Source organism: Moschus berezovskii, chromosome 28 (genome assembly GCF_049115385.1).
Source record: "Moschus berezovskii isolate FMDL1 chromosome 28, NW_MosBer_1.0, whole genome shotgun sequence".
In the NCBI taxonomy this organism is placed as follows: Eukaryota; Metazoa; Chordata; class Mammalia; order Artiodactyla; family Moschidae; genus Moschus; species Moschus berezovskii.
In genome coordinates, this window is record NC_142487.1 from 30382109 (window position 1) to 30394192 (window position 12084).

Sequence of the window (12084 nt, forward strand, 5' to 3'; positions counted from 1 at the left end):
GTCTCCTGCATTGCAGGCAAATTCTTTACCATCTGAGCTATAGGGAAGTCCCTGAAATAAAAATTAGTGATGACTTACCCTGCATTGAGTATTATGCTAGTGATTATATGCATACATAGAAGACACAGGAGACATAGATTTGATCCCTGGGTCAAGAAGATTCCCTGGAGAAGGAAATGAAAACCCACTCCAGTATTCTTGCCTGGAGAATCTCACTGACAGAGAAACCTGGTGGGCTACAGTCCATGGGGTAAAGAGTTGGACACCACTAAGTACAGCACAGGTAGGCAGGCATATGTATATACACATAAATATATATGTATATAAAACTTAAGTATGTAATATATTACATATTTTAAATAAAAATATGAATATAATTGATATGAACTCTTATTTTATGGATGAGAAAATGGGGGCTCAGAGAAATTAAGTTACTTGCTCAAAGTCACACAGCACAGTGAGTTGCCAAGTTGAGATTTAATCCAGAGCCATTATTTTATCCTTCATTTATTTCAAGTTTCTTCTGATCTAGGTGATGAGGGAGTCAAAAGCAGGCCACGCAGCTTGTCATGCAGAGCAGCAGGCTCCTCCACTCTCCCCCTCCCACACTACTCTCACTCAACAGGAACAATTCTCCCCACTGCTTTTTAAAGAAAAAAAGCCACTGTATTGAAGCATGATCGATTGTTGGGTTGGTTTCATGGGTGGATACTTATCTCCAATTTCAATCGCTTTTGGTGTTACTTCTTGTATCTTTCCAGACATCCAAATAACAAGCTAAGGTGGCACTTTTTCGTTTTGCTTTTAGAGATGATCTGTCGCCTTCCTTTCACCGAAGGACAATGGACTCCTTGGATGTCCAGTTCCCAATCCCGTCCCCTACCACCTCCTCCTAATATCCCTACAGTATCAATACACCCTCAATCTTGTTTAGCTCAGCACTCAATATTGAAATCACTGTTGTTGTTTAGTCACTAAGTCATGTCTAACTCTTTGAGACCCCCCCATGGACCATGGCCCACCAGGCTCCTCTGTCCATGGGATTTCCCAGATAAAATTGGAGTGGGTTGCCATTTCCTTCTCCAGGGGATCTTCCTTAAGCAGGGATTGAACTTGCGTCTCCTGAATTGGCAGGCAGATTCTTTACCGCTGAGCCACCAAGGAAATCCATGGAAATCATTACAACTAAGAGAATATTATTCACAGCCCAACTATAAAGTGTAGTATGATACGCATTTCCCTGTGCAATCTTCTTTTCTCTGGAGTTAATCTTTTTTCTTATTTTTTGTTTTAATGTTTTCATCACTAACATATTCCTGTTATGATGGAGGCAGATACTCTCCATCTTGTTCAATATGTTCAAACGCATCTGTCCCTCTGAGAGGACATTCATCTGAGGACACTTCAAATGGTCAGGATATTCCATTTTAGGATGAAGCATACACTGAAGATGAGGCCGGGAGGGTAAAAATGTATAAATAATCTGTAAGGCGAGGTCTAAGACACTGCGGGGACTTCCCTGGAACCCCAGGGGTTAAGACTTTGCCTTCCGATACAGGGGCTGCGGCTTCATTCCCTGGTCGGGGCCAAGATGTCACAGGTTGGTGGCCAAAAAACCCAAAACATATACCAGAAGCAATATTGTAACAAATTCAGTAAAGACTTTAAAAATGAAACATGGTTCATAGAAAAAAAAAAAAAAACCCAAAGCCAAAAGCCACCGTGTAGAGCAAAACCCTCTTCGTCCTGAATGCGTCCGCTCTCCGCTGCCCCGAGCACAGCAAAGCCCAGCCCGGCCGCAGCGTCTCCCCGCGCTCTGCGCCTGCAGTCACGTGTCTTCTGCTCGCCTGCACACGTGCGGGAACGCGGCGCCTGCGCACGCGCGAGAAGGCAGGAACGCGGCGCCTCCACAGGCGGGAACGTGGCGCCTCCACACGCGCGGGAACGCGGCGCCTCCACAGGCGGGAACGCGGCCCCTCAAAGGTGAGAAACTGAGGGCACAGCACGAACCAGTGAGCGAAGCTGACAAGCACACCACTCCACACGAACCCAAAGTAGCCTTCGTACCGCCAGATACCCTATGCAAAGACTGCGGTGCTCCCATCAAACTACAGAAAACCCCATGCTAAGCTTGGGTTCATTAGAAAATATCTGCTTTGACTGTTCTGAATCAAGTCTGTAGCTAATACTCTGCACACTTCTTTGAATTTGCCCTATTAAGGGCCTGAACATAACTCCATTTTAATGATATTATTTAAAATTATCATGGCCATTACAAAAGGAAGTAGGGAGTGTCTGAGTCAGAGGCTTTATATTTCAGAGTAATGCAAGGAACTCTTGCAGACTCATCCAACCAGCGGCTAACTTCCTCTATGAAGAGAGTAAGGTAAATATTTCCAGAGCTCAGAACTTAAAGTCTGGCCAGACAGCTTAGGAGACAGAGACACAGAGACAGAGAGACAGAGAGACACAGAGATAGAGACACAGAGAGACAGAAACACAGACACAGAGAGACACATAGAGAGAGACAGAGACATAGAGACACAGAGAGAGACAGAGAGACACAGAGAGACAGACACAGACACAGAGAGACAGAAACACAGACACAGAGAGACAGACAGAGAGACAGAGACATAGAGACACAGAGAGAGACAGAGAGACACAGAGACAGACACAGAGAGACAGAGAGACAGAGACATAGAGACACAGAGACAGAGAGACACAGAGAGACAGACACAGACACAGAGAGACACATAGAGAGAGACAGAGACATAGAGACACAGAGAGAGACACACAGACACAGAGAGACAGAGAGACACAGACACAGAGAGACAGAAACACAGACACAGACACAGAGAGACAGACAGAGAGACAGAGACATAGAGACACAGAGAGAGACAGAGAGACACAGAGACAGACACAGAGAGACAGAGAGACAGAGACATAGAGACACAGAGAGACAGACACAGACACAGAGAGAGACAGAGAGACAGAGACATAGAGACACAGAGAGAGACAGAGAGACAGAGACACAGAGAGAGACAGAGACACAGAGAGACAGAGACGGGGAGACACAGAGAGACAGAGAGAGAGACAGAGACATAGAGACACAGACACAGAGAGACAGAGACACAGAGAGAGACAGAGACACAGAGAGACAGAAACACAGAGAGACAGAAACACAGACACAGAGAGAGAGACAGAGACATAGAGACACAGAGACAGACACAGAGACAGAGAGACAGAGACAGAGAGACACACACAGAGAGACAGAGACATAGAGACACAGATACAGAGAGACAGAGAAACAGACAGAGACAGAGAGACACAGAGACAGAGACAGAGAGACACAGAGACAGAGACAGAGACACAGAGACAGACACAGAGACAGAGAGACACAGAGACATGGAGAGACAGAGACACACACAGAGAGAGACAGGGAGACATGGAGAGACACATAAGAGAGAGACAGACAGACAGCAAGGCGGGTAGGGAGAGACAGCAGTGAGTGCGTCTCTGCCGAGAATCCGTCCCTCAGCGTGACCCTGGGTCCGCCCTCCTCCCAGCTTCTCTGTCTCAGGGCTTGTCTGCAGCCCGAGGACAGAGGCGCCAGCCACTCAGAGGGCATCCAAGACCACCCAACACGTCACGTTCCGTCTTGGAGAACAGAAATAGGATCAGAGAGTTATGGACAAGTCTAAAATTCTTTATTTCTGATGTTCTTATTTAAGGCATTATATGTTGGAGTATGCACATTCTTGACATTAGAATTGAATTCTGTTTTAATTGTATATCTCTACTTATTTGATTAGGAATTTATCAAAATTTTAAACTATGTTTTTTTAAAAAAATGGAAAGATTTGAATGTATTACCTTTGACTTAAATGATAAGAGCAAAAATTAAGTCTGTTCAACTGTAGCTTCAGTTTTTTCCTCTATGTGTACTTTAGTTCAGTAAAAACAGGAGGCTTTTCTCCCCTCAGTAATGTACCATGAAACATGATTACTTTTTCTTGTGCAGACAGAAAAGAAATAATATTTTGATCAAAGAATAAGGCACACAATTTATCAACTTGTTATAATAAGCTTAGATCCATGAAATATTTTCAATATAATTTCATGTTTTACTGAAAGTGTTTTTGGTTTTTCTCATGCTTTAAAATTTATTTTTCTTGCTTTTTAACTAGACTTTTAAAAAGCTTTACTGAGAACATATCTATTCTTTTTGTTTTGACACAAAAAGTATGTTAACAAAAGAAAGCAAGAAATAAAAAAATTTCTCAAGTTGAAATGTACCATAAGTAAGTAAATAGGCTTCAGTCTTCCCTGGACTTTGACATCCTTAAGTTTGCTGTTTAGGATTTGAAGAACTTCATAAGTATTTGATTCATGTTAACTTGAAAATTATAAATTAATTCCATATCTGTATATTATTTTTGTAAGTATTTTTGCAGTTTTAGTGAAATAAAAGATTAATCTAAAGTTAAGTTTCTGTATGATTTAAAAAGAATTTCCCTTCATTGCTGTATCTGGATAGTGGCATACTGGGGAGCCCCACACTGATGCCTTCTTCTGTAGCTTGATGTAATTAATTTTCCTCTTCAGTTTAGTTATTTAACTGGGGCCCAAATCACTGGGCACTTGTTGATGGCATGTTTACATTTAATTATTTTTTTGTGTGTTTAATTTTTTTTAAATGTTGCTGGAAAAAGAAATTATAGGAGAAAGAAAATCAGTTTTGGTAGCATGTTAATTTTCTAATATTAATTCTATGTCATCTGATGGAAATTTAGGGTGAAAAGCAAGTAATTCAGCCATATATATTGGTACTTATTTGCCGGTGGGATTCAGTTTTTGTATCAGATGAGAGGAATGAAACTTACTTTCATTTTTGGAAACTACAAAGCACTTGCATAGAGAAAAGAAAAAAGCAATGATGTGCAGTGGAACATATTTCTTGGCATATATTTTCATAGAGTATGAACACGTCTGTACGAGAACATTTAACTGTATATTACCTAGAGCAGTTTATCATTTTAAAAGCTATTACTTGGGAATGACTAGATCTAAGAAGTTCTTGGCTGATGTTTCTCTGTAATGATTATTTATCTAGTATGGTTTCTTGGCCATAGAATTTACCTAAGCCCTAAAAATATGTACTTCATTGTTTGAATGAACACATTCCTGTGTAGCTTCTCTTCTCTTCAATACGACAACAGTTTTGTGAAAAGTCAAGAGGATGATTAAAAATTAGAAAATAAAATTTTGTGATTATTGCTTTTTTAGAAAGTGATTTAAAGAATAATTTTTAAAAACATGAAACATCCCTTTCCCACCTAGGGGTAAAATAGTAAAAGTTGCATTTATAAAGCAATAAGAACAGTTGGGACTTGATTGAGGAAAAATGTACTGCAGAGTGTGTTTTTGTGTTTTGGGTTATGAAATTACCAAATAGCTTTCAGACCCCCACTGGGTCACTCAGGTAGGTCCCCAAAGAGGGTTTGTATCAACATGTTAATGCGCCCACAGTGCTTTAGTAGATGTAATTTCCTCTGTAAATATTTGGAAATAATTATTATGGTTTTGCTTTGAAGTTACTTTTCTAAGAGAGATTAATTTCATTTAAATACTATGATTTTTTGGCAATCAACATGAAGTCTTGAAAACTATTTGAAGAGAGAGAATGTAACACACAGTTTTTCTTCCTGAAATATAGTCCCTTGAATAGACTGTCTAATGTAAAATTTGTTTTACTATAACAACACTTCTGGGGCTTCCATGGTAGCTCAGTGGCAAAGAATACACCCACCAATGCAGAAGACATGGGTTCCAATCCTGGTTGGGAATATCTCCCAGAGAAGGAAATGGCAGACCACTCTACTGTTCTTGCTTGGGAAATTCCGTGGATAGAGGAGCCTGGCAGGCTATAGTCCAGGGGTCCACAGAGAGTCATATATGACTTAGTGACTAAACAACAACAGCATTTCTGCTGTATTTCAGCTTAGAAATCTGGGAGATTTGAGAGATAGTAGGCCCCATAAATATGTTTACTTGGGACTCAAAACAGAATTATCAAAGATCACTGAAGCTGGAAATTCCACCTCCAGAAACAGTGAGACTCTGCCCTGGATGTGAATATGAGAGCACAGGCAGAAATATGGAAACATCGTGCTAAAGAAGATCAATGTTTTTTAAAAAACGTACCATAATATTGTTGCCAGAAGAGAGTCTTAGAGCTTTGATAGCAAGAATACTGGGCCAAAAGAACCTGTTCTTTTTGTTGTGAGTTATTTGATAGTTACATCCAAGGTTGAAGAAATGAAGCCTCGGATTTAAAAAATGAATGAATATAGACCGCCATGTGTAAAACAGACAGCTAGTCGGGAGCTCCTGTACAACACTGGAGCTCAGCTTGGTGTTCGGTGACAACCTGAAGGGGTGGAACAGGGTGGGTGGGAAGGAGACTCAGGAGGGAGGGGATATATGTATACTGACAGCTGATTCAGGGCTTCCCAGGTGGCGCTAGTGGTAAAGAACCCCCCTGCCAATGCAGGAGACATAAGAGACGCATATTTGATCCCTGGGTCGGGAAGATCCCCTGGAGGAGGAAATGAAAACCCGCTCCAGTATTCTTGCCTGGAGAATCCCATGGACAGAGCCTGGTGGGCACAGTCCATGGGGTCACAAAGAATCGGACATGACTGAAACGACTTAGCATGCACATTATTGTACAGCGGAAACTAACACAACAATGTAAGGTAATTATACTCTGACTAAAAAAAACAACAACTCCGTAATAGCCACAGAAAACATACTCAGAGCTCTTTCTTTTCTCCCTCTCTAGGCTGTACTCCATTTCACCATGGCCTCCCTCGCTGCAGCAGACGCAGACTTTTGCTTCAACCTGTTCGGAGAGATGGACAGCAATCAAGGAAGTGAAAATGTATTCTTTTCCTCTCTGAGCCTCTTCACTGCCCTGGCCCTGGTTCGTTTGGGTGCAAGGGGTGACTGTGCTTCTCAGATTGATAAGGTCAGTCTTGATTGCATCACCAACCATGACTTGTGTAATCGATCATCAGGGCAAATTGTTTTTCCCAAGAGAATATTGCACTGCAATGGTCTCATGTAAGGAAGACCTCTCAGTGGACCCCATCCAGGGGGAGGAAAGAATGCAGCTGGCAACCCCTGCTGTTTAAGCTGGAACTTTTCCATAACTGCAGGTTTGATACTGTGCCTTAGTGTGGGTCTCAAAGTGTGTTTGCCATGCCAGCTTCACCTGGAGATCTCAGTAGGAATGCAAAATCTTCGGCTCCAACTCAGACCTACTGAATCAGAAACTACGGGGATGGAGCCTAGCACTTGAGCTTTGATGGGCGTTCCCGGTGCATGCGGAAGTAGAGAGCCTCGGCCTGAGTGATGGCGGCTCAGTGATGAAGAGCCTGCTGCCGATGCAGGGGACGCAAGAGACCCGTGTTCAGTCCCTGGTCGGGAAGATCCCCTGGAGAAGGGAATGGCAACCCGCTCCAGTGTTCTTGCCTGGAGAATCCCATGGACAGAGGAGCGTGGTGGGCTACAGTCCCCGGGGTCGCAAGGGGTCAGGACTGAGTGACTGAGCATGCACGACACCTGAGTAACATGGATGAGAAGGAAGAGCTAGAAAGAAATGCCATGAAGTCCTAGCTTAGGCACTGGGGACCTGCCACAAATGACATCATAGTACAGTCTGGATGTTCGCAGCCCACCAGGATGCTTGTCCTATTGTCGCCAGCATCACCTTCCCCACCACATTTAGAAACAGCTTATTAACTCACTCCTGTATACTACCCTGAGCGAGACTGCAAGGAGGCAAAAAGGTCGTGGTTTCTCTCCCTTCTCTCAGGAATTTTCCATTTAAATACAGTGGGTCAGCAGCAAATGAGATACCAGGGCTGCATGTTGAAACTTCGATGCCCAACCTTCTGCCCACCGATTCCTCCCATTATTTTAGTTCATAAACCAGTGCAAGAAGGAAGGGATCCCTGCTGTAACCTTTCACACTTAAGTAAGTGTTGAAGGTTATTTGTGCAGTCAGGGAAGCTGGAAAGACTTGTTTCACTCTCTGGACAGCTCCACCAGTAACTGATGCTAGGGAATAACCACAGAGTCTAAGAATGCTGCTGTCCCAGAGCTGGAGTGGTTCCTAACCGGTGCGCTAAACACCTCACGCTAACGCAATGATAGCAACAGCCAGCTGGGAACTCCATCAGGGTCAGTCTCTGGGATAAGCTCTCCACGTATCTTATTTGATGCTCACAGTAACCCTGGAGTTGGCATCATTTCCCCGGTTTTATGCAGGGGTTGTCACACCATCTCTGTGCTAGTAAACTCAGGTAGCTCTTATTCTAAAGCACAGTTTCTCAACCTTGGCTCTACTGACCTTCTGGGTCAGAGAATTCTTTGTTGTGAGGGGCTGTTCTGTGCTTTGTAGGAGGTTTTGCAGCACCCCTGGCCCCTTCCTGTTGGATATCATCAGCACACTTCTCCCCCATCGTGAAAATAAAACGTGTCCCTTCAGTTCAGTTCAGTTCAGTTCAGTCTCTCAGTCGTGTCCGACTCTTTGCGACCCCATGAATCACAGCACGCCAGGCCTCCCTGTCCATCACCAACTCCCGGAATTCACTCAAACTCATGTCCATCGAGTCGGTGATGCCATCCAGCCATCTCATTCTCTATCACCCCCTTCTCCTCCCACCCCCAATCCCTCCCAGCATCAGACTCTTTTCCAGTGAGTCAACTCTTCGCATGAGGTGGCCAAAGTATTGGAGTTTCAGCTTTAGCATCAGTCCTTCCAATGAACACCCAGGATCCATCTCCTCTAGAATGGACTGGTTGGATCTCCCTGCAGTCCAAGGGACTCTCAAGAGTCTCCTCCACCAAATATCCCCAAGAGGAAAAGCTGTTTGCCCTAAAGTCAGCAAACTGAAAGGTAGCTCAAAGTACATTACCATAAAGCTTCAGTTATCTTGAAGTCAATATTTTGGTAAATACAGGTATTGACTTTGGAAAAATCAATCTAGCAACTAATAAAAAAAGATTTCCATTCATTATTTAAAAAACACAATGTTTTAGAAGCAAGTGAGTCTGTTTCTGGTACATCCATATAGTCTCAAATAGTCTATTTATCTAATAGTGACCGTGGGGAGTTTTTTTTAAGACAGCTGCAGAAAATTTAAAAAGTTAGTCTGACAGAAATTTTGGTCAAAAAGAAGAGAAGATTCCTTTCTCCTTGCTAAGGTTCAGTTAATTAAGTTAATTACTAGGTTGTTTTTATGAGGTAGTGAGTAAAAGGTTTAGAACTCAAAGGAGCAGACACCATTCAAAATGTTTTTCCACAAAGCTGTATATATTTCACTAAAGATAGCATTACATAACAATCAATATGACTTCCAGAGTTTTCTCAGCCTTCTCTTGGTTAAATCTTTCTCAAAGATGATAGAATGGACCTTCCAACTTCCAGGCCTTATTTTAGAAAGGAAATATGCAACGAGGCCGCCCAAGTTCAAGTTAAGTGAACAAAAGCTGGCTGGAGCTTCTCTCCATCTCATACTGAGGTTACTGACGATACAGACTTTTCTTTGCAACTTTTCCTTTTTCAGTTCTGGGGGTACTGAGAGGTAAACTTTCAACATGAATGTTACAAATCAGTAAGAATTAAAAAAACTACTCTTGGTGACCCCATGGACTGTAGCTCACCAGGCACCTCTGTACTTGGGGATTCTCCAGGCAAGAACACTGGAGTGGGTGGCCTTTCCCTTCTCCAGGGGATCGTCCCAACCCAGGGATCGAACCCAGGTCTCCTGCATTGCAGTAGATTCGTTACCATCTGAGCCACTAGGGAAGTCCTATAACATAATCCAAGTAATAAAACTCTTGTTTTTGTTTCCTCCCTTGTAATTACAAAATAAACTCCATGGGAAGGAGGGTCCTTGTTGAACCTTCCTTTCTTAGTGACAAATTAGCAATTTCTTTTTTGAGATTTTTTGTGCTTGATGTGGACATTTTGTAAAGTCTTTATTGAATGTGTTACAATATTGCTTCTATTTTATGTGTTTTGGCCACACACGAGGCTTGTGGAATTGTAGTTTCCTGACCAGGGATGGAATCTGCAGCTCCTGCATTGGAAGGGGGTGTCTTAACCACTGGACAGCCAGGGAAGTCCCTTAAATTACTAATTTCAGTGTTCTTTTGACGAATCTTGTCATAGTGAAACTGACCACAAAACTGTGAGGCAGAATTACGAACCCTGGAATATTCTAGTCAACTTGATCAGCTGGGGAGAGGTAACCGCAATATCCCTGAAGGCCCCGAAGGATGAGAAAGGGTGTTGATGCTCTTCCTGCCCCACAATTGCCTAGAACTAGGGTGGAAATGACACCCAGGCTTCCAGGCATAGTCCATGATGTCTTCAAAGACCCCATTTGTGAATTTTAAGTCTACAGTAGAACTAATGTGTATATCAATTTTGCCTTGTAGACTTTGCCTTCTCTCTCACTCCATCTCATATTATCATTCTAGATTAAGAGGATGTAGAAATTGAGGTTCGGTTCCAATTCTTTGTGGCATTTTTAAGACTAACAATGATATTAGTAGCCTTTATAAGTTTTTATATCCCTTTCTGAGCTGTTCCATTCTCCCCAAGCCAAGAAGATGATGCTATAATTTGGGGTCTGAGGCTTTGAAGTAGAAATCCCTCACAGAGGCCCCGATAGCAACATTGGTTTAGTTAAATTCCCATACGTGTCTCTTTACCCTGCGTCAGAACAGTCCTTCCAACCTTCTCCCTACTCCCACTCCTCACACACAAACACAGCCCGGAAGGTCCCTTAAGGCAAAGTTACATCTTTTTACCGAAAATTCAACCATTGAGATTCCGAGAGTCACAAACTGATACAATAGAACAAATTCACCGTTGCCTGGCAGTTATTTAGATCTTTCAGATGATTGGTCAGGGGAATATAAGATAAATGCTGCTCCTTGCACTGCCCACCCGTGCCGAGGAGGTAGGATGCACTCAGTCTGCCCCAGACAGCTGCATGAGTGATTGTCACATGCATGGCACATTTTATTACTTCCTATTAATGGAGCTGTTTTGCATTTCAGATTCCAGAGACAGAGGGCCTGGAAAAAGGCAGATCAAATGTAGTAAGAAATCAAGATGGGCATAGGAACAGTTATTAGAATAATGGGGTTATTGAGAGCCAGGCTGAAAAAGGAAAACCCCAAACTGGTTAATTTCAAGTAATTTTTTTGTTTGTTTAGTCACTCAGTCATGTCCAACTCTTTGTCACTCCATGGACTGTAGCCTGCCAGGCTCTTCTGTCCATGGGATTTCCCAAGCAAGAATATTGGAGTGGGTTGCCATTTCCTTCTACAGGGGATCTTCCAACCCAGGGGTCAAACCCATGTCTCTTATGTCTCCTGAATTGGCAGGAAGAGTCTTTACCATTGAGCCACCGGGGAAGCCTCTCAAATAATTGCAGGAGCAAAAATCATATCTATCAAATCCCAATTTTGCTTCCTATTTAATATTTGCTAGATACTCAATAACTAGTTTTCCCTTTTATGTCTTAAAAAATTATTTATTAATTGGTGGAACCAGGCCTTAGTTGTGGCACTTGGGATCTAGTTCCTTGACCAGGAATCAAACCTGGGACCCCTAGCATTGGAGGTACAGAGTCTTAGCCACTGGACCCCCAGGAAATCTCTTGCTTTTATGTCTTGGTGCATATGTAGTTAGCCCCAATCTTGCCTCCTGTTTCATTAAACAAAGTTTTTATTTTTTTATGAGACTATTTTTGACTCTGGTTCAGGTTTAATCAGTGAGTAATTATTAAATTGATCCCCAAGAATGAGCAAACCAAAATTATTAAATATATTTCACTTTGTAGCCATTGATTTATGAATTCTCCCAGTTTGTGATACTTTCCCCAGTGAATAGTCTTGTTCTAAACACATCAATAGGGGGACGGGAAGATGGCGGAGGAATGGGACGGGGCGACCGCTTTCTCCCCACAAAATCAGCAAAAGAACATGTGAACGCTGAGT

At 42.6% G+C, this 12084-nt stretch overlaps 1 protein-coding gene across 1 annotated transcript in view; it reads left to right on the forward strand.

The window, feature by feature from the left end:
* Positions 1–2325: 2325 nt before the first annotated feature.
* The window catches only part of SERPINB7 (serpin family B member 7), a 28426-nt gene continuing 18667 nt past the window's right edge, over positions 2326–12084 (forward strand). The window contains exons 1-2 of the mRNA XM_055417507.2: positions 2326–2386; positions 6845–7030. Of these exons, the coding sequence (XP_055273482.2) occupies positions 6863–7030 (168 nt within the window). The 5' untranslated portion in view covers positions 2326–2386; positions 6845–6862. The remainder of the gene's footprint in view (positions 2387–6844; positions 7031–12084) is intronic.